This window comes from Physeter macrocephalus, chromosome 4 (assembly GCF_002837175.3).
Source record: "Physeter macrocephalus isolate SW-GA chromosome 4, ASM283717v5, whole genome shotgun sequence".
In the NCBI taxonomy this organism is placed as follows: Eukaryota; Metazoa; Chordata; class Mammalia; order Artiodactyla; family Physeteridae; genus Physeter; species Physeter macrocephalus.
The window spans coordinates 86,970,162-86,992,284 of NC_041217.1; the positions used below are offsets into that span (position 1 = coordinate 86,970,162).

A 22,123-nucleotide genomic window follows, 5' to 3' on the forward strand; every position below is an offset into this window, starting at 1 on the left:
TCGTGCCCCGGTCCAGGAAGATCCCACATGCCGCGTTGCGGCTAGGCCCATGACCCATGGCCGCTGAGCCTGCGCGTCCGGAGCCTGTGCTCCGCAACGGGAGAGGCCGCCTGCCGATGCAGGGGACACAGGTTTGTGCCCAGGTCCGGGAAGATCCCACATGCCGCGGAGCGGCTAGGCCCATGGCCCATGGCCGCTGAGCCTGCGCGTCCGGAGCCTGTGCTCCGCAACGGGAGAGGCCACAACAGTAAGAGGCCCGCGAACCGCAAAAAAAAAAGGACTTTTAACTACCTAGGGCAACTAGATTCTTTCCTCCTATGAAAGCAAACTATACATTTTAAGCAGAACCAACTACAGGGAGTTCTTTGGTGGCCTAGTGCTTAGCATTCAGGGCTTTCACTGCCATGGCCTGGGTTCAATCCCTGGTTGGGGAACTGAGATGCTGCAAGCCGCGCGGCCAAAAAAAAATAAAATAAAATAACCCACAAAACAGTAAAAGTAGAACCAACTAAAGAACTCCAAGCTGAATTCTGATTTACATAGGCTTTATGACTCTTACACAGCAGAGCAGTTCTTCATCCTACTCCATGCTAATAGCCCCTCTAAACCTGGGCGGTGTGGATCAAGAAAGACTGACTCCCTAGACTACAGGAAGCTAAAGACTTCATAACTAATGTATTCACTATATTAACAATTAACTTTAAATGTTCCTATTCATTTACTCCTGCCCTTGAACAATATTATAAGATGTTAACACATTTCTAAGTAACCATAATCTAGAAATACTATCTCGGACAGATACAGGGTTTCATAAAAAGAGTACACTGATTTTCTATCTCCTTCCCCCTCAAGATATCCCATGGGACAAGGAGGAAACAAACAGGCTTAGCATGTGTTTCGAGAAGTAGGCTGGTGAAGAACTTTATTTCAACATCTAATACATACTAGTCACTGAGGCAGACACATTTCATATTTAATCTTAATATTCACAAACTTTAGAAGAAAATACTATGATGACTATTTTACAAATGAATAAACTTAAGGTCAAAGTAATTAAACACCCAGTAAGTAGAGTCATAACTCAAACACAAACTGACAGGAAACCCTACACTTTCCCCTTCAGACAACCCTGGCTTCTTGGCAGTGTCACAAGATTACGAAGCTAATTTAATTGTAAGCAGTTATCTTATAATAAATTCGTTCTAATTCAAATTGGCATGAACTTTTAATATCTAGATTGAAATGAAAAACAGGATGCAAAATACCTAAGAACCAAAACAAATTAAAGCCACAAAACACATCTGCTACAATGCAATAAGAATGTAGTTGTTAATGATAATGAACTTTTTTAGGTCTTCCAATATTCACCAACCCTGACCAAAGAAGGTCACGCCTAAGTACGTGCCACTTATAATTCCTCAATACTAAAATATTAGTTGAAATGTTTATAAAGTATTATCTATAAATACACATATTTAGTAGAGCCATGATAATTTGAACATAAAAGTTCAGTAATACTTTCTTCACAGTTACTCGCTGAGATATTTAAAACTATTAAGATACCATTTCTTGCAGCTATTACTCTAAGAAAATGTCATACCACCACTGTAAACGGAATTTTCTATATACATTGTTCATGAAATACTATTTCTGATACTAAAACTCTACCCACACGGAGCAACTAAGCCTGTGTGCCACAACTACTGAGCCTGCGCTCTAGAGCCTGTGAGCCACAACTACTGAGCCTGTGCACCACAACTACTGAAACCTGCACACCTAGAGCCAGTGCTCCGCAACAACAGAAGCCACCGCAATGAGAAGCCCACGCACAAGGAAGAGTTGCCCCGGCTCGCGGCAACTAGAGAAAGCCTGCGCGCAGCAATGAAGACCCAATGCAGCCAAAAATAAATAAAATAAATAAATTTATAAATAAATAAATAAAACTCCACCTTATAGTACTTTTAAGTTTTTAAAGTCCTTTCCCACCTATTACATCATCAGCATCATGTCAATCCTGTGAGGAAGATGGATAGGTATTAATATTCCTGTCTTATACCTAAGGACAAAAGCAAATTAAGACCAAGTTATTTGCCTAAAGTTACAAAGCCAGTCCTAATGGAGCCAATTCTGAAAACTAATTAACAATGCTGATTAGATCACAGCCCCTGGCTTTTCTTCTTTAATGATTTTCTAAAAGTTTAAAATTTAGTAAAAGCAACAATTATACTTAAATGGACTGAAATAATTTGTGATATTTTTCAAATAATCTAGGCATATTAACATATGTGATGCTATGTTTGTTTGCAAAAAATTAGCTCCTTAGCACATAAATTTGCCTAATTGTAAAACTGGCTTTTTCCATGAGAAAAATAAAAAGCACACTGTGTATTAATATTTGATTTTAGATGTAATTTTTAAAAATCCAAACCTAGTTTCTCTGAGGACCTCATTATAAAACCAAAGCCCAATACTTCTTAAAAGCCTTGAGTGTTTCTCTTAAAACAGAATCAACTTGTATAAGGCTTTAAGACATATATACATATATATTTGCCTCATTTGGCTACTCATTTCACCACAAATATCTACCTAAATGTCTCACATTTATCACCCATGGTCTTAACATGGGGACACAAATGAAAAACAACAAAAGTCCTTGTAATCACCTTTTAAATCAATCAGTTTAAAATTCATGTTTTATTTCTATGAGAGGGAAGCTGGCATTACCTAGGATCACTGAGACAAATAAGACTATCATTTCTTTAAAAAGAAGAACTTACTCTCTGGTACATTCCAACAGAAGCTAACATATCATAAAAATCTACTTCTATCCAAAACGATGATCAATAACAACCTAGTGACATTGTTTCAGGCATGCAGAGAATAAGACAGGGTGACCAACTGTCTGGCTTGCCTGGAAATCAGTGAGTTCCTGGGACCTATGACTCTCCGTTTTAAAATCAGGACAAGCTGGCCACCCTTATTAAGGAGTAAAGACACATCTGGATGTCTGGATACTTGACAGCAGGCAGCTAGAGACTAAAGTTTGTTCTATCCACGTTTACCAATAGTCACAAATTCAATTTATCTTTACATCATTCAAGCTCCAGTGAGCAAATAGAAACAAATAGGATACACAGTAGTACTTAAGGAAGGGAAGCATACAGTTTTAATGAAAACCCACTTTCAGGCATTAACTGACCAAGGACTTGTGAAGTGAAATTTTTAAAACTGAATTAACTTTCCCTATTGAAAAATTTCCAACTTTCTCTTTTACACTATTTTTACAAAACTAACAATTTGGGCCAAAATAAAGCCAAGATGTCCCACTCTTTGGTTGGTGTCAACCAACATCAACATTCTCTTAGCAAGGAAAAGAGAAATCTATCCCTTAAGAGCAGTATTTCATGACCAAGGAAATGATAGATAAATTTTAAAGAACAAGAGCTAATATTACCTTCCTTCAATGTCCCAACTAGTCAAAGTTTAGTATAAATTATTTACAAACACCAACCTGTAGATCAAAGGAGTTTATCACATTTGATTAAACCATTTCAAGCCTAAATGCCCCAGCTGTGCAGCATAGGCCTCTGAAGCTACAGTAATAAGATAACTCACCAACTGGCAGGTGTCTTAGGTTCTACGATTAATGGGTGTCTGCCTGGATGAGAACACATGTATGTGCCCAACAGATGACCTCGTCCTGCTTGGCTAAGAGAGGAGAGAAGCTAAAAAACTAGTCAGTTGTACAGTACTTGTTTTACAATGGAAAGAATCAGACTTTGCCCCAGAGAAGAGACTTACAATTCATGCAGACTTTTTAAATGTCCTCTGTACATACTTTATACCCCAATTTTCACTTACCAGAAAACAATAAAGATCTAAGAGGATAAAAACCAATTTTATCACCCCGAAATGAGATATAAAAGTGAAAGTGAGAATTATCATACTGAGTTCACTGCTTCAAGAAATGTGAAGTCAGAGTCACGAGAAAAATAAATCCATATTTAAACCCTCCTATTACATTTAATGACTTGATGTCAGTTTCCACTCAAGTAAAAATCAGTAGCTCATATTTGCGTTCTAGTACACTAATGTATATATCCTTATGTGAAAACTGATACCATGCCACAGTTAATACGGGTTTATAAATATGGAGTTTAAAAGAAACTTACCCTTTCCCTTTGTGCAGCTCTGACTTCCAACCCAGTTTCTATAGAAACAGAAGGACAAGTGCCAATGCCAGAAGTCTGCCAATTAGAACTCATCTTTTAGTTGCTGAATAATAAAGCCATATCCCAAAGTCGGCTATAGGTTTTTGATTGTCAGTAGTTCCTAAAAAGAAACCCAGGAGGAAAAAAAGACATTTTAACCAATTACTATACTTAGAAACGTTCCCTCCTTTAAACTTGGCTATTAAAAAAAAAATAGAGGAGGTAGATCCAATACCATGTGTTAAAATTGTTTTTTTAAATTAGGGCTTCAGACATCTCTAAACCTAAGGAGCAGCAAATAGAAGAAAAGGTGTCTCTGAAGGTTCAAAATACCTTTAAACCAGTAATATTAAAGAAAAAAACACTCATGTATTACAGAAATAAAGTATTTTCAACCACCAAATCTTAAAGTTCAGATGAATTCATCCTTTCCATGGAATGAATTTCCAGTAAGATTAATAACACTGCAGAGGGTAAACTTCATAAATGAAATTTGTCAGGAGAAATAAATGATACAGGTTAAGTCTCCACTAAAAAATAAAAAAACACCTCTCATGTCTCAGGAGAAATCTATAAATCATAAAACAACCCTAGAAAAGTTTTCTAGAGACGCTGACATTGCTGTGCTTAATGAACAATCCCTCTAAAACACATATGCCAATTTAAAAATTAAAAAATTGTGGGATGAGAATAATCTGGCTGCAATTTTTCATTTGATATCAACATGGTTGCTTGGTTAATGTACTTTAGAATCGTTTATCATAAAAACTTATGCATTAAAAATAGCATTTCTGTATCTAAATTGATATCATGCAATTTACAGTATTTTCTGAACATTCACATTGGTCCATTCCCTTCAATATATACAAATCTTAATATTTATTATTTGTCACTGTGAACTTTAACATAGTTAGATTCTTATTGCTATGTGAGGAAAATCGGTTTATTAATGAAGTTATCATACAATAATTTAAAAACAAAAGCAATTAGGAACCACTCCTCAATCCTGTCCATATCCATCACCTCCACAGAAAGCTCTGAACCTACCTCTACCAAATTTTCTAAATTATGGGGTACCTATCAGTACAGTGTCTCAAATATCCTCACCTGTATCTATAAAAAAATAACATGTTCTATCTCACTAGTGGGCTAGAACAGAATAGGAGGGAGAGAAAAAAATATAAGTGTAACAAAATAAGCAAGAACCAACCAACTAGGACAGACAACAATAACCCCTCCCCTATCATGGTGGCAGAGACCCTCTGGTAATTCTCTGGTCACCAGAAGCTCACTACCTATGAACTCCTGTTCTTACTTTTCTTATTGAAATATTTTTTTTTTAATCTTTAAAGTAAATGTCATTGACTAATGCACAAATCTGAGAATATTATGCATGAGGGATAAGATTCTAATCACCCGTTTTTACTACAAAAGACATTTATGTATCTGCAACTCAATAAGTACTTCTCAAACCTTCCAGTACAGAGGACTCACCTAGGGATCTGAGTCCATTCAGTGGGTCTGTGTGAGGCCTTGCAATTCTACATTTCTTAACAAGCTTCTAGGTGATGCTATTACTGCTGGTCTGAGGGCCACAGTTTCAACAGCAGAAATTCTAGAAGACTAAACAATATACATACTCTACTGAACCCAAATTATACTCTGAAAGTTTTTGGCTTTGATGTTCAAACAGTTTTTAAGAGGCTGATTGTGCGTGTGTTGGTCCGTATGTTTAAGATTTGTCTCTAGGGCAGTGGTTCTCATCCCTGGCTACATACTAGAATCACGTGGGCACTTAAAACAACAGTGGGGCCTTGGCAGAGCCCCACTGTACCTAGATCAATTTAAATAACCTACGAGAGACTCCCAGCTATTGGTACTGAAAAGTTCCTCGGGTGATTTTAATGCATAGCCAGGTTTGAGACCTCTGCTACAAAATGCAGAAAAATTCTAAAGAGTGTATTTATTGAAGTGTTTCTCTATAAAAGAATATACACAAACGATATGCTTATCTTGGGAGCAAGGTAAAACTACTGACAGTCAATTTCTATACGCTAAAATACAATTTTATCAAACAACACTTTTCTCAATATGCCTTAAAGATATGTAATAAAAATATATATTTATATGGTACCTCAAAGTGTTAATTTTACCTGTAATAATATTTCTACCCTGAACATAGATGCAATAACAAGCTTATGCATGACAGCTTTTCATTAAGCCCCTTGCTTGGGCAAAATGAAAATCTGCTGGTTACGTGAGAAAGGTCAGATACTAATTCAGTACTTTAAAACTGTATACACACATGTAACTGGCTTGCACAGGATGACAGCCATTCCACAAAAACCCTCTATATTGATTTTTAGTATGGAAGTTTGGTTTGATACCACTAGAAAAATTACAAGTTATGAAATACAGAAAACACAGGCAGTATGTTACAGCAGAAACTATATGTGACTATAGTGTAAACTGTCATGACAGTTTGCTGAAAGCAGAAAGAATAAAAAATGACATGTTGAGAAAAATAGAGATGTACAAGGAGGAAGACCTCAGGGTAGTCAACAATTACGAGCCTGAAGAAGAAATAAAATCTCTATTACAGTATTTAAATAAAAGAACACTGCTTATCTCTGAGCAAGAACATATTCACAGTCTTGCAGAGAATTTGAAATGTTCATTTACCTTTGAAGGAAATTTTATCTTTGATGTGTAAATGGTTGAAAGATTTCCTGTTTTGAATTACTCATACTGTGTTTGTCTTCAATTTCTGTAGCTAATTAATTAATTCTTCAAATATTTGGGTACCTATTATATACACGGCACTATTCTAGATCTTGGGAATAATTGAAAGAAATCTGAAAGACATTTGTTACTTTCCTGAGACACGCAGTCAAATCATGATCAAATCACTTCATCCCCCTGCTTAAAACCTCCAATGGCTTTCCAGTGCATTCAGCTTTAGAATACAATCTAAACCCTTTGTCCTTGGCAACAAGGCCCTAACTTAGTTTACTACCTCCCTTCTTTCATCAGAATATGAGCTCTGTGAGACATAAGGAGCTGTTTTCCTCACCAATATACTCCCAAGACCTAGAATACTACTTGATACATAACAGGTACCTAAATATTTGAAGAATTAAATAATTAGCTACACCAATCAAAGACAAACCAAGTATTGATAATTCAAAATGGGAAATCTTTCAACCATTTACAAGTCAAAGATACACTCAACTTTACCTATAATTCCATTGTATCTCAATCCTATTAGTAACCTAGTTAGGAGGTAGTAGAGAAAAGTGATGGTTTATTCATGGAAAACAACTTACATTGTGTACATACACATATACTCACTCAATCCTACAATCACTTTCAATTTCAAGATAGACTACAATCACATTATTTTTTAGATTAACTGAAAACTCAAGGATACCTCAATCAATTTCTGGCTACGTATCCCTTAGCCAAGTCATAAAACTTTTCTGGTACCCCTTTAGCATTTCATAAACTAAACAGTAACGCTTCTTCACAGACAGTTATAAGGTAAAATTAAATACTAAGCTAGATTGAATTCCTGGGAGATATAATTACATGACTATAAAACTACTACTTAAGTGACAATTTTAAGTAATAAATTCCACGGCATTTGCAGTTTCATTCTGCTTGTCTCTTCAATAGCTCTGAATTTATCTTCTAGAAGTTCCTCTCAGCTTCAGAATCTGAACACTATTCTGGCTCTCCTATCTGAGCCTCTTTTCTAGCACCATCTTCCCTTCCCATGCCTTAAATATGACATTACCTCAAGTTTATACTTCAACACTCTACTCTCTGTGGGTTAGTGTTGCTCAACCCATGGCCACTGACCACAGACTACATCAGAATTACCCGGAGGGCTTGTAAAAGAACAAAGACTCCTGGATCATGTTGGCCCTAACAAAGCCCAGAATTTCTGGGGTTGGAGCCAAGGGCCTGTATGTTTCCCAAGAACCTCAAACGCTGATACACTATAGTTTGAAATACACTATCCAGACATTTTCTCAAGTTTGCAGCTTTAATCCCATCCCAGCCTCTGGAAAACAGTGAGGTATGACAGTACAGTGACCAAGAGCCCTAGCTAGAACAAAAGCCTGGTTAGAACCCTGGCTCTATCACTTACTAGCTGTCAGATTATGGTCTGTGGTGAAAAGTGGATGAGACAATGTTTGTCGAGGACTTGGCAGATGCTATTTAATAAATGACTGCTATCAGTATTGTTGCTTTATATCAGCATCCCTCAACTGATTATCCATCCTCACTCCCCACCTGCCTAAAACTGGCTTGCCTTTCAGGACTCCCTGTTTTGTTGACCCAACTACGTTACCAGTTTTCTAGACTCGGCCTGCATCTTTTCCATGTATCAACTTCTATTAGTATTCATGCTTCTTGGCCTGACATCTCAATCCCAACCTCCCTCCACCATTCTATATCCTTCTCTAACTAACAAATTATTTTGTAAAGCCTTTCTTGACCATCCCAGCTTAAAGTTCATATACTCAATCATATACCCATATGGCCAGTAAAAATTCAATTAATCAAATTTGACCTGTGACATCTCTCCCATAGTTGTATTAAACTATGAACTTTTTTCCCTGATACTTAACTATTTACCTGTTTATATCTAGTTTCTCCAATTAGAGTACAAGTTGCTGACATTGGTAGAGACTATTTGATACTTTGCCCTATATACTCAGCATCTTAGTTCTTAACATACAGCCAGCATTTAATTTATACAGGAACCCTACCTGAATGCTTAATATCACAGCATTTGGGTACAGAAGCATGTTAAGTAATTTTACCTCAAAATCAAAATCTCTTTTTGGTTGCTTCTTAGCAACAATCTTGTCTGAGGTTTGAAGGAATTTTGTTACTCAATAAACTCCTCTGCTTAGAACTTATAACTAGGTTATAATTCAAGTTTTTAAGTAAAAAGCCTATTTTAACCAGGAAAGCTTAAAAAGAGCAAACTGGAATGGGAAATGGTGGTGATGGTCAGATAAGCCATAACCATATATCCTATTGCAAAGAAGAAAAATAGATGTTGTACAAGCCATAAGCACTAAATTTATTGCCTCAGATAAACGGCTTGTAAATAATAATGTGCCTTAAGCTACCGAAGCGGCAATTTATAAAATCTAGGTTGTTTTACTAAAGTCAGGGTAATCCCCATTTTCAATTTTAATAAAACCAGACTTTTCAAAATGAGCACAAGTTAACTCAGAGGTGTTCTTGGAACTATTTCCTTTATAATAGAACCCTAAATCTAGATCATACAAAAGACACTGGAAAAACCACACATATAATTCCAAAGGGCAGTTTCCAATTTATAAAACCAGAACTCTAGATCTAATACTCAACCCAATTAATATTTTTTCTTCATGGTGTAGCTGGAAATAAAATGATTTCATGAGTAGTTTCAAAAACTGTGTATCTTTCCATTTTGTATGACAGGTTTCATATACAAATAAACAAATGCCCTGTCTGCAACATTATTTCTTCTTCTTGAGAGATGAAGCCTGAGATCTTAGAAAGATACCAAACATGGAGAAATATGTAGAGTGTAACAAAATCTTCCTCAAATTATCACAGTGATTTTAAATATTTTTTTACTAATTGTAAAAACTACTTAATGGGCTTTCAGTAGTCAGAGAAAGAAAACACACTGGAAATTAACATTTCCAACAGGAATAAACTGTTTAAAGAAATGTACATGAGAGATCATTTAGCAAAGCTTTAAATGGCAGCCAACTCATAAGCACATGTTTTAAAAACTGTTGAAAATGACATACTGAGAACCTAAAAGCCATCGTACTTCACTTTTCCCCTTTGGAAAGAGATGAAAAACAAAAATCTCATGAAAAAGAAAAATTCTCTTCAAAATATTTGATCCCATTTAAAATAAAGCAAGGAAACCTAAGTGGTATTATTATACATTTAAGAAGTTGTTCTTGTATTAAGTGGCCAAAGCCTCACACTTGATTAATGATGGAGGGAGGGGCTGGAAGGGCTCAGAAGGCTGGCAGGGCTAAATGGACAATGAAAATGGTTAAGAGCTAGATCTTCCTCAACACTGCCCATTCACCTCCTGAAGTTCGTTGTAGCTACCTAATTTTATAATTAAATAAATCTCCCTGTGGAAAAAGAAAAAAATTAACTGTTTTGGCTAAATTATCTGTCATTCCCAGTCTGATAATACACTTTTTTGCTATACATACGAAAATATTCTTAACTTGGAGGTTTAGAAATCAGTGTTTGTAATAAGCAACATTTTTATACCAGTTGAGTTCTTCCAGCACCATTAAAACACCACTAAGGGTGAAGGCTATGGCTAAGAGAAAACGTCAAATTTTTGTAGGTCCAAATCCATAACCAGGATTTTAATACTTTGGCTCTCACATTAAAATAATTTTGTCAAACGTTAAAACAAATTTTAAAAGTTAAAAAAATCAAAATACCAAGTAGAACAAACGTTCTGGCCTGCAACTTTGTTAATACAACACTTTGGTGAGGGGAGGAAGCTAGTAACAGCAGCAAAGTGCCTAAAGACTTCCAATCAGAGAAACATACCCCAAAACATTAAAAGCCCTCACCCTATTAATTATAATGCATTTTGACCTCTAAAAACCCTCTTACCTGTTTACAAGAGTTTATACAGCTGTTTGCCACTGGAACACCACCTTGCAGAGTATAAGCGTGGCATCCTTTGTTGATAATCACCTGTTGCCTAAGTAATCATCATCCCGCATGGAGACAGACAGCACTAGGCCTCTTCCATCCGAGGTTAAAATTCAAAACAAGCCCAACAAGCCTGCATTTCAAGGTGGTCTTCGTCTGCAACTAGTTAAGTTTAAAACTGGCAAACAACAATGGTGTCTGAAGCCAATGGTGCAGCACTGCTGGCTTCCTCTTGAACTCCAGCGTTGTCACTGTGCACCGAAGTCTCCTGCTGCAAACAGGGGAGTTGTTCTCCTGTACTGGAAACAGCTTCCAAAGCTCAGGAGCCCCTGTACAGGATAATGCAGGAACTAAAGGCAAACACTTTTTCCTCCTTAAGGATGCCTCCATTTTTTCCTCACAATCTGTACTACCAACCGAAGTGACTGGGCCTGAGTGTGCGTTCGTACCTATGAAACCGTCACGGTGCATGCACATCCAAGGCATGTGGAACCACAGGTCAAATAAGGCACAGATACCAAGTAACGGTTCTAATTACAAACGCTAGCTCTCAGGAACTCTTCATCCATTCAGAACTAAACCCATCACTGCATAACTCTGGTAAGAAGCCCCTGAAGATGGAGGAGCTCCTCAAATGTGTCAGGAAAGGCTTTATTAACATCATCATTAACATTTAAAAAGCAAGCGGAGCATTTCTCCTTCTTTTGGCAATTTGGTGCAAATGTTAAGAGCAAGATAAAGCAATTTCAAACTTTTCTTCAAATTAAAAATGAAACTAAGGCCAAACGTGATGGGTGAACAAAATAAATCAAAACTTAAATTTCAGCAACTCCGGCTCTTCAAACCAGCAAAGCCCCCGACTCGTGCACTGTGGTGAGGCTTACGGTGCTTGCCCCGGCTTCTTGCGTGCCAGCAAACAGCACCATCTCCTCATCAAGTTGAGGACTGAGAAGCAAATGATCCCCTTCACTGCAAACAAAGGGGGTCACAGTAACACTAGTGATCCTTCAGAATTGACACACTGTGATAGTCAAAATGATGGTCTCCCTGCTTCTTGCTCAAGACATACAAGATCTGAGCAGCAGCAAGTACCCCCTCAGCTGCAAACAAAGGGGTCAAAGGTTTGCCGTCAATTCACTTCCAGGCAGAAAAACATTTTCCTCAAAAGAAACAATTTATTTAGAATAAAACAAAAGCAGCTCAACTGTGAGCGCACGTTTGAGTGACAGCTACTTTTAAGCTGTGTGAGCCATAAAAAGGGTTTTTCTTTTCCAGAAATCTTGTGTACACAGCACAAAGCAAGGTCATTTTTTTTCCACTTAAAACACCGGCACTGGCATCACAATAGCAGATACACAACTTTAAGCTGCCATTTTAGTAAAATGCACAAATACTAAACAGATTAGCTTTCTTCCATCAAGAGGCCCATGTAAACTCCACATAAGCCACAACTTCTCTTCAAAAAGGTCCATTAGAGCTTTGAATTCCGTATCTTCATCCGTTGTTCACCAGTTTTGCTTGCGGGGAGGGGAGGGGAAAAAGGTTATTCAGTACAAATGTTTACAATATTAAAAATATATATATTTCCCCTATGCCATTATAGCTGAACATAACATTAACAAGACCTTCCTGGATAGTCCACCTTGACTTCAAAAAGCACCAATAATACCCACTGGCACAAACCTTGAAATGAATTTACTGTATGAAGAGACAACAAGTAGAACAATAGGGTGGATTTTTTTTTTAAAGACTGCAATTAAGTGAGGATTATAGGACTGAAAATATCCTTGGTACTCATGTAACTGAGTACAACATATCAGAAAAAAAGCAAGTTTACAATCAATTTATAATCAATATATTCTAAATATAACTTAAAAAATGAAACTATAAAAAGGTGGAGTTTAGTCAACCTTTTACCCCCTCTATTTTCATTCTGTAATTTATATGGAGCAATACAGACCTACTCCATTACTGTAGAAAGGGGTCAAGATACAAAGCCTTTTAAATTAAAATCCACCTTCATCTGTGTTACCAAAGACAGCAGCTGTTATTTTCTTTTAAGAAAACCCTCATACAATCGCTAAACAGCCAAAGAACACTGTAGGACTTGTACTTTCCAACTGTTTACATCATACATATAAAACTCTTCATCAAGCTAGACAGTTCACCGTGGTTACCTGAAATCGTTTTCTGCCTTTAGGCACATCACTATAACCAGAATGTTAACAGGGTCAGCTCCATTTCTCTTCTTGTTCTCATACCTAACTCCTATCTCCAAACCAAACACTGTGGCAGAGACAGAAAAAAAATGTCCAGAAATTCTCTCCAAAAATTTTTTCACAAAAAAGGTCATTAAGGCCCTCTTCTCAACAGGATTTCCTAGTTCTGTTACCACAGTTTTTGGTGAGTGGTTCCTATAGGGAGCCAAACTGCAGTTCAAGCTGTACCTGCAAATGAGCAATTTCACTGTCTGAAGTAAGTGGATTTAAAATCAAAAAGACAAAAAACAACAAAAAAATTGTCAGTGAAAACTTGCTCATAAAATAGTTTTTAAATAAACCTAAACAAGTGTTTGACTCAGAAAGCAACACACACCTTACTTTTACTATTGTATCTCAAATGATCTGAGTTAAGAAGGTCCAGAGTATATACACTACCTTCAAAATGTGACAAGAGCTTATACCAGCCAGAGGATGGACATTTTAAGATACAATGCTTAAAGGGAAAACTCTATCTACTCTCAGGTGAGAGTCAAAATATACATCTTAAACCACGAATTTAAATGTTTTGCGTGGAAAACTACAGGAATCCCAGTTATAACCAACAAAATAATATTAAAAAATTGGCTAGGAGCTGAATGATTAATTTTTCATAAACTTTGAAGTTGTGATTAAAAACCTAAATTAGCTTGATGGGTTTTTTTTTTACCAGTAATACTTAATAAGTCGTTTAATGATATCCTGAAGAAATTCTTTCCATTCATTTGAACTGAGTTCCAAAAAAAGCAATTAAACAAATACATTTTTTTAAAGTAAAAGAAACAATTGGTTGTTACAAAGAACATCCAATGTTGAGATAACGAAATTCTGGCTAATGAGAATTAGAACCAGATAGTTTTAGACATTTGTTTTCATTACACTCTGAAGTTTTAAGTAGTTTACCAATATTATGAACCTGCACAACAGAACGAGCAACACAAATTAAGAGATTCATCTGAATGATGGCACTCTGCAGGTACACACCAAACTAAACATAATTAGTTATAATACATACATTTAGAAATGGTATCAAGCCATTGTTTTAAAAACATTGAAGCACAAACTGCCCAGATCTAACAAAAGCCACGATATCAGATAAAGGTTCAAACAAACATGGAGCAAAACCCACAGTACTCTGCTCTTCAGTAAGCTGTCACATCAACTTAAAAAAAAAAAAAAAAAAAGGAAAACGCACACACTTTGGATTAGAGTAAAATTAGATGTCATGGACTTCACTCCCTAAAAGAGTAAAATCATTTGTCCAGCCATCTTATCAAAAGATATTCAAAAGTTAATGGTTAGTGAGATTATTTAAACTGGAAAAAATGTATCTAGCCACAAATTGTACTTTGACCCCACTTATGCACAGACTGCACACTTGCATAAGTTTCTGAACAGGTGTCTACTCCACATTAGCATGTCAAGCAAAGCTTTTTAAAAGCAAAAAGGACCAAAAGTCTTAATTGTAGGATTTCAGGTATTTTCCCTACAGGCACACCAAGGACCTTTGTGCTCATAGCCTAGTATCTTCCTTCTCTCAAAATGGCTGGTTTTTCCAGTTTAAAAACAAAAAAATACAAAAACTTCCAAACTTAAAAAGAAAATTTACAAATGCATAGTGAAAACCAAAAAGGATGACACAGAGTGATGAGGCTTTCATGCTGACATGCATTAGACACCTGTCATAACGGACAATTAAAAATTACATGACGTTTCCCTGGGTTATTATTGGTGCTATTTCAAAACTATCAGCTTTGATAACAGAAAGAAAACAGTTGGGTTCTGCCAGGCTTTCAAGAAGTCACTTACACAGACTAGAAACATGACCATGATCCAAAGGTCCTCAAGTTTCTAATCATAATTAAATATCAAAGGCCTTAGCTAAAGTCCTCAACATTTAAATCACGGGGGAAAACGTAACTACAAATGACCTGAGAAACTAGGGGTGGGGGTGGTGGGGATAGATGAAAAAAAAAGACAAACAAGGAAAACACCCATTACTGTTAAGCAGCAAAAACCCTTGTTAAGAACCAGAAGTTGATATAATCTTCAGTTTTGGAAAAAAACTGTCAGGATGGGCTAAATTATTTTGTATTAATTCCAGGTGTCTGAGAAAATAAACCACTAAAAAAGGGTTTTCCTAAACTGACATTTCAATTCTCTGTGGTTGGACACCAGTGAAAATATAAACACAAAATTTCAAAGATATTCAAAATATTTTCAATAATGTAATGTCATCACTAGTGTTAAATATGAAAATAAAAATACAAGCAAAATTTGGAGAGTATGTCAAAGGCATTTCACGATGACATAAAAAAATCTGCAATCCAGCTATGGCTGATTAATGCCCACTGAAACAAAAGATGACTTATGAGCCTGCAGACAACTCTTCTTTCTATTATTGAAATCAGAAATTTGAACGGATACAAAAATAAAAACTCATCTCTGATGAAAAACACAAGTTTTGAAATATGCACAATTAAATTAGAACTGTACCTGCTACATCTCTCTGAAAAAGTCAGTGAAAACACCACCACATACCAACGACTGACCAAAGAATTCTGATTTTAAAAGCACCTACTCACTTCCTGCATACTAGTGTAAGCATAAGACATATGTGGTTTGTAACATACTCCTCAATTTTTACTGAACAGTTACTGCTACAAACCAAAAGTGCATATACAGGATACAGAACTCAAGAGCTAATGATAAAAATGTGTATGTTAAAGCAAACTCTCTGGGAATAAACCATGTATTTTAAGAGAAATACTCAAATACCTGAATAAAATAATCACAATGCTATATGATTTACCAACTTATACTAATGAGATCGCTGATCAAATTTCAGCCACACAAACATTTCTGGTACAGGAATTATTTACCTACATACCAATCAAGCCATTTTTAGGTGTATATTATCATCTTTATATAGTCAGTGGGCTCTTTGTTTTCCAAATTCTGACTTTTCAAATTTCTGGTTTTGTAACTTGGAGGATTTTTTTAAGCTTAAGGTTAATAAAAGAAAAAAACTGCAGAAAAAGAGGGAAAAAGTTACTCATAAGAGTGGGAACTCCTAATTAAAGTAAATTCATTTGCCTGCTACCTTTAGGCATCCCTTTCACTTAAAATAATAGCTAAACTCTCCTGACTTCTATTTTAAAGAGGTTTATAAAAATATAAAAAAGAAAAAAGCTACAACTAAACAACTAATTACAAAGAAAATTTCATCAGATGCTGTATCCCATCACACATCACAAAACAGGAACCATGTCAAAGTACTAAATACAAGTTACATATGGACTTTAAGACGCACCACGGACAATGATCATGACCAGGTAATCTTCTTCAGATTTGGCCAGTGCCTTGGCAGGGGAATCCAGGAACTGCTGGGAGAACTCACAAGGTGGGAAGGCATGAAGGACTCCGGTGTTTTCCTTGTCTTTGTTGCCCCCCACAGGGAGGCTGATCACCCCAGCGGCCTGCTTTTGCTTTAAATAGGACACAAGGTTCCTAAGTGGCCTCTGAGTAGAGGTGGCAGTGTCTGAGGTGGCCGAGGAAGAGGAGGACCTGCTATCAGAACTTCCAGGCACAGCCAGAAGAATAGCATAACCATTGGGCCCTGCCACTTTGATGCGTCGAGTTACTTCATCCAACTTGGGCTGGTCCAAACGAAGACGCTGAGTGATCTTGAGCTGGGCCACTTTGCCTCCAGTTGAGCCCTCCACAAGAAGACTACTAGCCACCTGGAGGTCACCCTGCAACAGATGCATGTTGGAAGGAAAGTTGCTGTTCTTCAACAGAAGCATGCCCTGCCAGGCCAAACAGAGTTTGGGAGAGGCTGCTGCTGCAGGGGCTGTCCCACCATCCTGTTTCTGGGAAGGGGACTTCAGCTTCGATGAAGTAGTGCTGGTGCTGGGTGCACTCCCATCAGACCGGTCTTCTTTTTTCAGAGGGCTTTTTCCCTCAGTGGAAGGAGCTGTCCGGTGCTTCCTATCCCGTTCAGCTGATGCAGAGTTTTTACGGTCTCGCTTGTCACCCTGGCTCTTCTCCAAACTACCTCGTCGGTCTCTGATTGGAGAGGGCCTCTCCAAGAGAAGACGGGAAGATCGATCATTGTCACTGTTGTAGCGATCCCGGCTACTGCTCAATTCTGGACTGCGGTCAGGAGAAGGCGCGCAATGACGTTTTCGTGGACGGTCACTCTCCGGGGACCTATCCAGATGCCGTCCCCCGCTCTCCTCAGGCAGCCTTCGCTTCCTAGGTTGGTCTCTGCTGCTGGGCAGATCTCGATCACCTCTGTCCCGGTCCAAGGACCAGCCATCCCGCCTGCGATCCAAGCTATCCAGTGGCTCATAAGCAGGCACAGCAGTAGCTGCAGTCCGAGTGCTGCGTTCACGAACTGGGGGCGGGGGTGGCACCCAGTCGGAGTCAGGATAAAGGTCCCTATCACGATCTCTGTATAGTAAGGGTGGTGTCCTGTCCCGGGCACCCCTCAAAGGGTCAGGTGCCCGGTGTCCAAAAGCATCTGTCACCAGTTCATAATGAGTTAAGGGCAGAGGCTGCAGATATTGCTGCTGGTAACGATGTTCTGTGTCTGCAAAGTCTACTCTAAGGCGACGATCTGGGCCACCAAGTGGGAAGCCCCGCATATGGGTCCAGGCAGCATGAGCCGCATCCAGGCTTTCGTACTGGATATACGCCCAACTATCACCTTTGCGGTAATCAATGGTGCGTATGGTGCCAAATCGGTCAAACTCCCGTGCCAGGGCAGCAAGAGGCACCCAAGGACCCAGGCCACCTACCCAGAGGCGGGTGGTGGGTGTAGCTTTGCCATAACCAATTTTGATAGGATTCCGAATTATAATTTTGCCAGACATTGCTAGTTTGGCCCGGTGAGACATGTCTAGGTTCTCAAATTTGAGAAAGCCATAGGTACTGGTCTGGCCCCGAGAAGGCCTCTTGATATCTACTTCTGTGATGACTCCGAAACGGTCAAAAGCCCTTCTTAGATCACTCTCTGTCACAGTGATGTCTAGGTTGCCCAAGAAAAGCGTCCGGTTAGCCCGCTGATCATCCTCGGGTGAGATCTCATCCACTTCTCTGAAAGGAGCAGCACCTGCTCCAGCTCCCACCCTTGGCTCAAGACTGTAGGCTGGGCGTACTCTCTCATAGAACGAGTAATCTCGCTCTCTCTCCAGGTCTCGGGGCAATGGTGGCGGAGGTGGAGGAGGCAGGCGGCCAAGAGCCAACTGCTGCAACCGGTAGTCTCTGTATCCCAAGGCTGCGCCACCAGGGGAAAGTGATCTCTGGCCTCCACCACCTCCTCCAGGGGGGTGCCGGTGACCCCCTACAGAGGACCCGACAACACTGGCTGATGGAGGATAAGAATCTTTGTCTAAAGGGGAGCGGCTGCGGCGCCGGCTCACATACACAGCTTCTATCTTCAAGGGCCGGTCATAGAGCACTAGACGGCCTCTGGCATGCTTGGCCGCCCGCGCGTCCTCTGGCCGCCGGAAGTTCACAAAGGCTACTCGCTCATCCCCGCTGCCAGAACCCGAGAGATGACTGATTTTGACACTTACATCACCGAAGCGTTTGAACTCGTGAAACAGTCCGTCCTCCACCGCTTCGTCACTCAGTTGAGACCCCAACTCGCTTATCTTCAATGTCTTGTATTCCCCGCCGTCCCCGCCGCCAGGAGCTGAAGAGGCGGCCCCAGAGGAACGTGACTCCCCGCCTCCACCCCGGGAGCTGCTGCGCGACTCGCCCCCGCCCGAGGAATTTTTGGTGCTTGGGGAGCTGTAACTATGCAAGCGGCTACTGGAGCTGCCCCCACCAGTGTCGTACTCGCGGCTACCACCTCGGCTGCTAGACTTGTCCAGATGAAGGCTGCGCCGCGACCCGCCGCCGCCGTCGGTCTTTCCGCTGCTGCTCCCATTGCTGCCACCAGAGCCCCCTAACTTCTTGCTCCGCTCCCCGCGGGAAGTCGAGTCTTCACCACCACGGGAGCGTTTCGGCTTGACTGGGGAGCGCTCTTTTCCCTTCATTGTAGCGGGTCGTCGGAGGTCTTCTCCGCGGAACTGATTAACCCGCCGCCCCGCGCTCGTTTCACACAGCGGAACCGCACGCCGCCATCTTGGACTCCGCCGCGGCAGAGGGTCCCGCCCCGTAGTCTTCATTGGTCAATTAGCTCCTCTCTTCTACAGTCTCATTGGGAAAACTATTTGTCTGTCTTTACATCTCCCCGCGCTCCGGGAAGGCGCCCGCCCGACCACTGTTATTGGGTTCCCAACGCCCTAGTCAGAGTACCTCATTGGTTATATTCGTTGTCCATCTTAACGGTTCCTCGCGCCAGACTGTAGCTCCGCCCCCCACACTCTATGGTCACCTGACCCGAAGTCTGGAGGCGTTGATTGGACAAAAAGTCTGCCCTGTAACGGTACTTCTTGCGCGGTGAAAGCGGTCATCCCACCTCCTCATCCCTTTCATTGGTTTATGACCCCGTCCTTTAGCCTACTATTTGGGAAGTCGGGCCATATGTTCTAGCATTTTTTTCTGAGAGGCCGGGTCACAGCGATCTCGCGAGAGAGACAGAGTGAGAGACAGAGAGAGAGAGAAAAAGAGAAGGAGAGGGCTCCCTCCTTCACCCCCTTCTTCCAACTCCTCCGGCGGCTGAAAGAAGTTTAAATCTGATTGGATGTTGACGAGGAAATTGATAGGCCGAAATAACTGTCCATCACTCACTTAAAGGGGTAGGCCCATACACTGAGGAGGCTGCCTGAAGGTGAAAGAGTAGAATACGCGCTTGCTCTACGACGTCAGTTAGACGTCGCGAGACGGTGACCATGAGCCAGTTCCGCCTCCCCACGCTTTCTGCGTTCTCCTCTCCAACATTTGTTCGGTCCCGCTGCGTACTTGGTTGTGCTTTGGCCCTCGTACCTCAGAACTTCTGGGCTTCCTACTTCCTACCTGTGTGGGACAAGGGTCTGGGCAGGCTCTCCGGCTGTCGGGACCCACGAACCCTTCAGGAAGCCGTCGCGGGGCGCCCACCGGATACCATCTTAGCCCCTCTAGCCTCTGCGTGAACAGCCTGAAAAAGCCCCACCCCCCCATGCGCCAGAAAGCGCTCTGGGGCCCGCAGGGCAGGTGGGCGGGGCCGGGAGTTCACAGTTCACAAAGCGCCGGCTCACACTAACGTCAGGGGCGGGGCGGAGGCAGGACGTGAGCTTTTGGAGACCGGCAGCGGGGACGCAGCGGAGCCGAGGCGCAGCCCTGACTCGGGAGCCGGCCTTCTGAGCGTTCCGTTTTCGCCTGAGTGCCCCCGGGCAACCCAGGAGAGTCAGTGACGCTCCCAGTTTCGCCGCCCGCGGGCGGGATGGGGACTGTCGGGCCACGGCGGAGGGGTCAGGGCTTCCTGTTTTGTGTTGCAAATTCACGTGGATTTGGGTTTTGTAGTCCCGTAATATAGCTGCTTTTGTTTTTTATATGTAGTATCCCTCCCTGTTGAATAATCGAGTGCAATTTACGCTCCATGCAGATGTGTCGCGTTTTTTTCTGTGGCTTCTTGTACGTCCCCCCACCCCGGGTTAGTCTATACTAGAACCCAGTAGAACAGCCAGCTTTCTGTATCTAAACCCATCTCTTTTCGTTCTTTCAATCGTTAACCGTTTTAAAACCCAACTTTTCTTTCCACAGACCTTCATCATGTCAGACGATAAAGCACTTGCGCGAGGTGCCGGAGACCAAGATGATAACAGGTACAGCCTCTGTCCTGCTGCCCACCGTCTGGTGAAGGGAGGTAGTGCTGAGTTCATTACAGGGCTTAGGTTTCTGCAGTCCTCCCCGATATATCTCCGGGCAGAGGTTAAGAGGATTCTTGTTTTGATCCTCTCAACCACACCTCTCAAGATCCTATCTGTAAGGAGAGAACGTGAGATGTTTTTTAAAGGCATTTTTCAAGGTAACAGGGTCCCCCAAACTGAAACCTAAACTTGAAACTTTTAAGATTAGGGACTGCAGCCTGTTTACCCCAGCCTTAGCCATCCTTCTTTTTATTAAGTAATCTTGAGGAAGGTGAAGATGTGAGCCTTTTGTCTCTTGATTACGTCAAAAAACTTGAAAGAAGCCCAGTATGTAAAAGCATATCTATGATATTGTATTGTGTAGACATAGTCATTGTATTAAAACCAGCTAGTGAAATAACTTCATGAGACATAGTATGATGTGTATAATATGCTACCATTTGTGGTTTTAAAAAATGATATACCTGTATATGTGTACATTTTTTAATATATATTCATAGAAACTTAATTGAGAATACTTAGGAAGTTGTTACTGAGATCATGCTAAGGAGGGGGTTAGATGGAAAAAGACTCAAGTTTTCATTCTATACCTTTATGCATTATTAAAAGAAAACTTTTGTTTACCATGTGCATGCTATTGCTGTTTCATTTTTTTCAAACTAGCCATTATTTTTACTTTCCTTAAAAAACTTTTTATGGAAAAACGAAAAAATATACAAAAGTAGAATGCTATAAAGAACTCTCTTGTACCCAACACCCAATTTCAACAGTTTTCAAATCATGTCAATCTAGTTTCATCTACACTGTCCTCTTGCTCTTCCCCCTCTTCATTATTTTGTTCCAGGCTTATCTGCCCCTGACATGGAATCAACCATTTCTCCTAGGGGTTCTGGTTCCTTTTAGTGGGAAATGATACTTACAGATAGAAATCTGGATGTTAGGGAATTTTTAAAAACACATTATTCAAAAGAAAAAACTTCGCATAGTTAGGGGGTTTCAGTTTTCATCTGTTTCAAGGTTATAGTAACACAACACAAAGTTGAAGTTAAGCCATTATCTGATTACTTTAATCAGTGTTATAGCCAATCCAAATAAATCAGGTTCCAAGGTGACTATTTTTGGCCTAAATTGACCTGCTTAGATG

At 40.2% G+C, this 22,123-nt stretch overlaps 1 protein-coding gene and 1 long non-coding RNA gene across 2 annotated transcripts; both read right to left on the minus strand.

Annotated features, from left to right (window-relative positions):
* Positions 1–3,506: 3,506 nt before the first annotated feature.
* Positions 3,507–11,992, minus strand: LOC114486208 (uncharacterized). The gene is made up of 3 exons (XR_003679546.2): positions 10,878–11,992; positions 4,173–4,332; positions 3,507–3,725 (listed from the first exon to the last, which is right to left on the minus strand). It is a non-coding gene; the product is annotated as an uncharacterized lncRNA (long non-coding RNA).
* An 82-nt stretch (positions 11,993–12,074) lies between these two features.
* On the minus strand, positions 12,075–20,254 carry RBM15 (RNA binding motif protein 15). Its single transcript, XM_028489028.2, has 2 exons — positions 16,491–20,254; positions 12,075–12,436 (listed from the first exon to the last, which is right to left on the minus strand). Exons 1-2 carry the CDS (start codon positions 19,354–19,356, stop codon positions 12,414–12,416), a joined length of 2,889 nt encoding a protein of 962 aa, XP_028344829.1. The 5' UTR covers positions 19,357–20,254; the 3' UTR covers positions 12,075–12,413.
* Positions 20,255–22,123: the final 1,869 nt, after the last annotated feature.

Excerpts from the sequence above, each read along its gene's own strand:
- RBM15 (XM_028489028.2), bottom strand. The coding sequence starts at position 19,356 with ATGAAGACTACGGGGCGGGACCCTCTGCCGCGGCGGAGTCCAAGATGG. Across the intron at positions 12,437-16,490 it reads GGTCATGATCATTGTCCGTG|CAAAACTGGTGAACAACGGA; the intron begins GTGCGTCTTAAA and ends CCTCCCCGCAAG.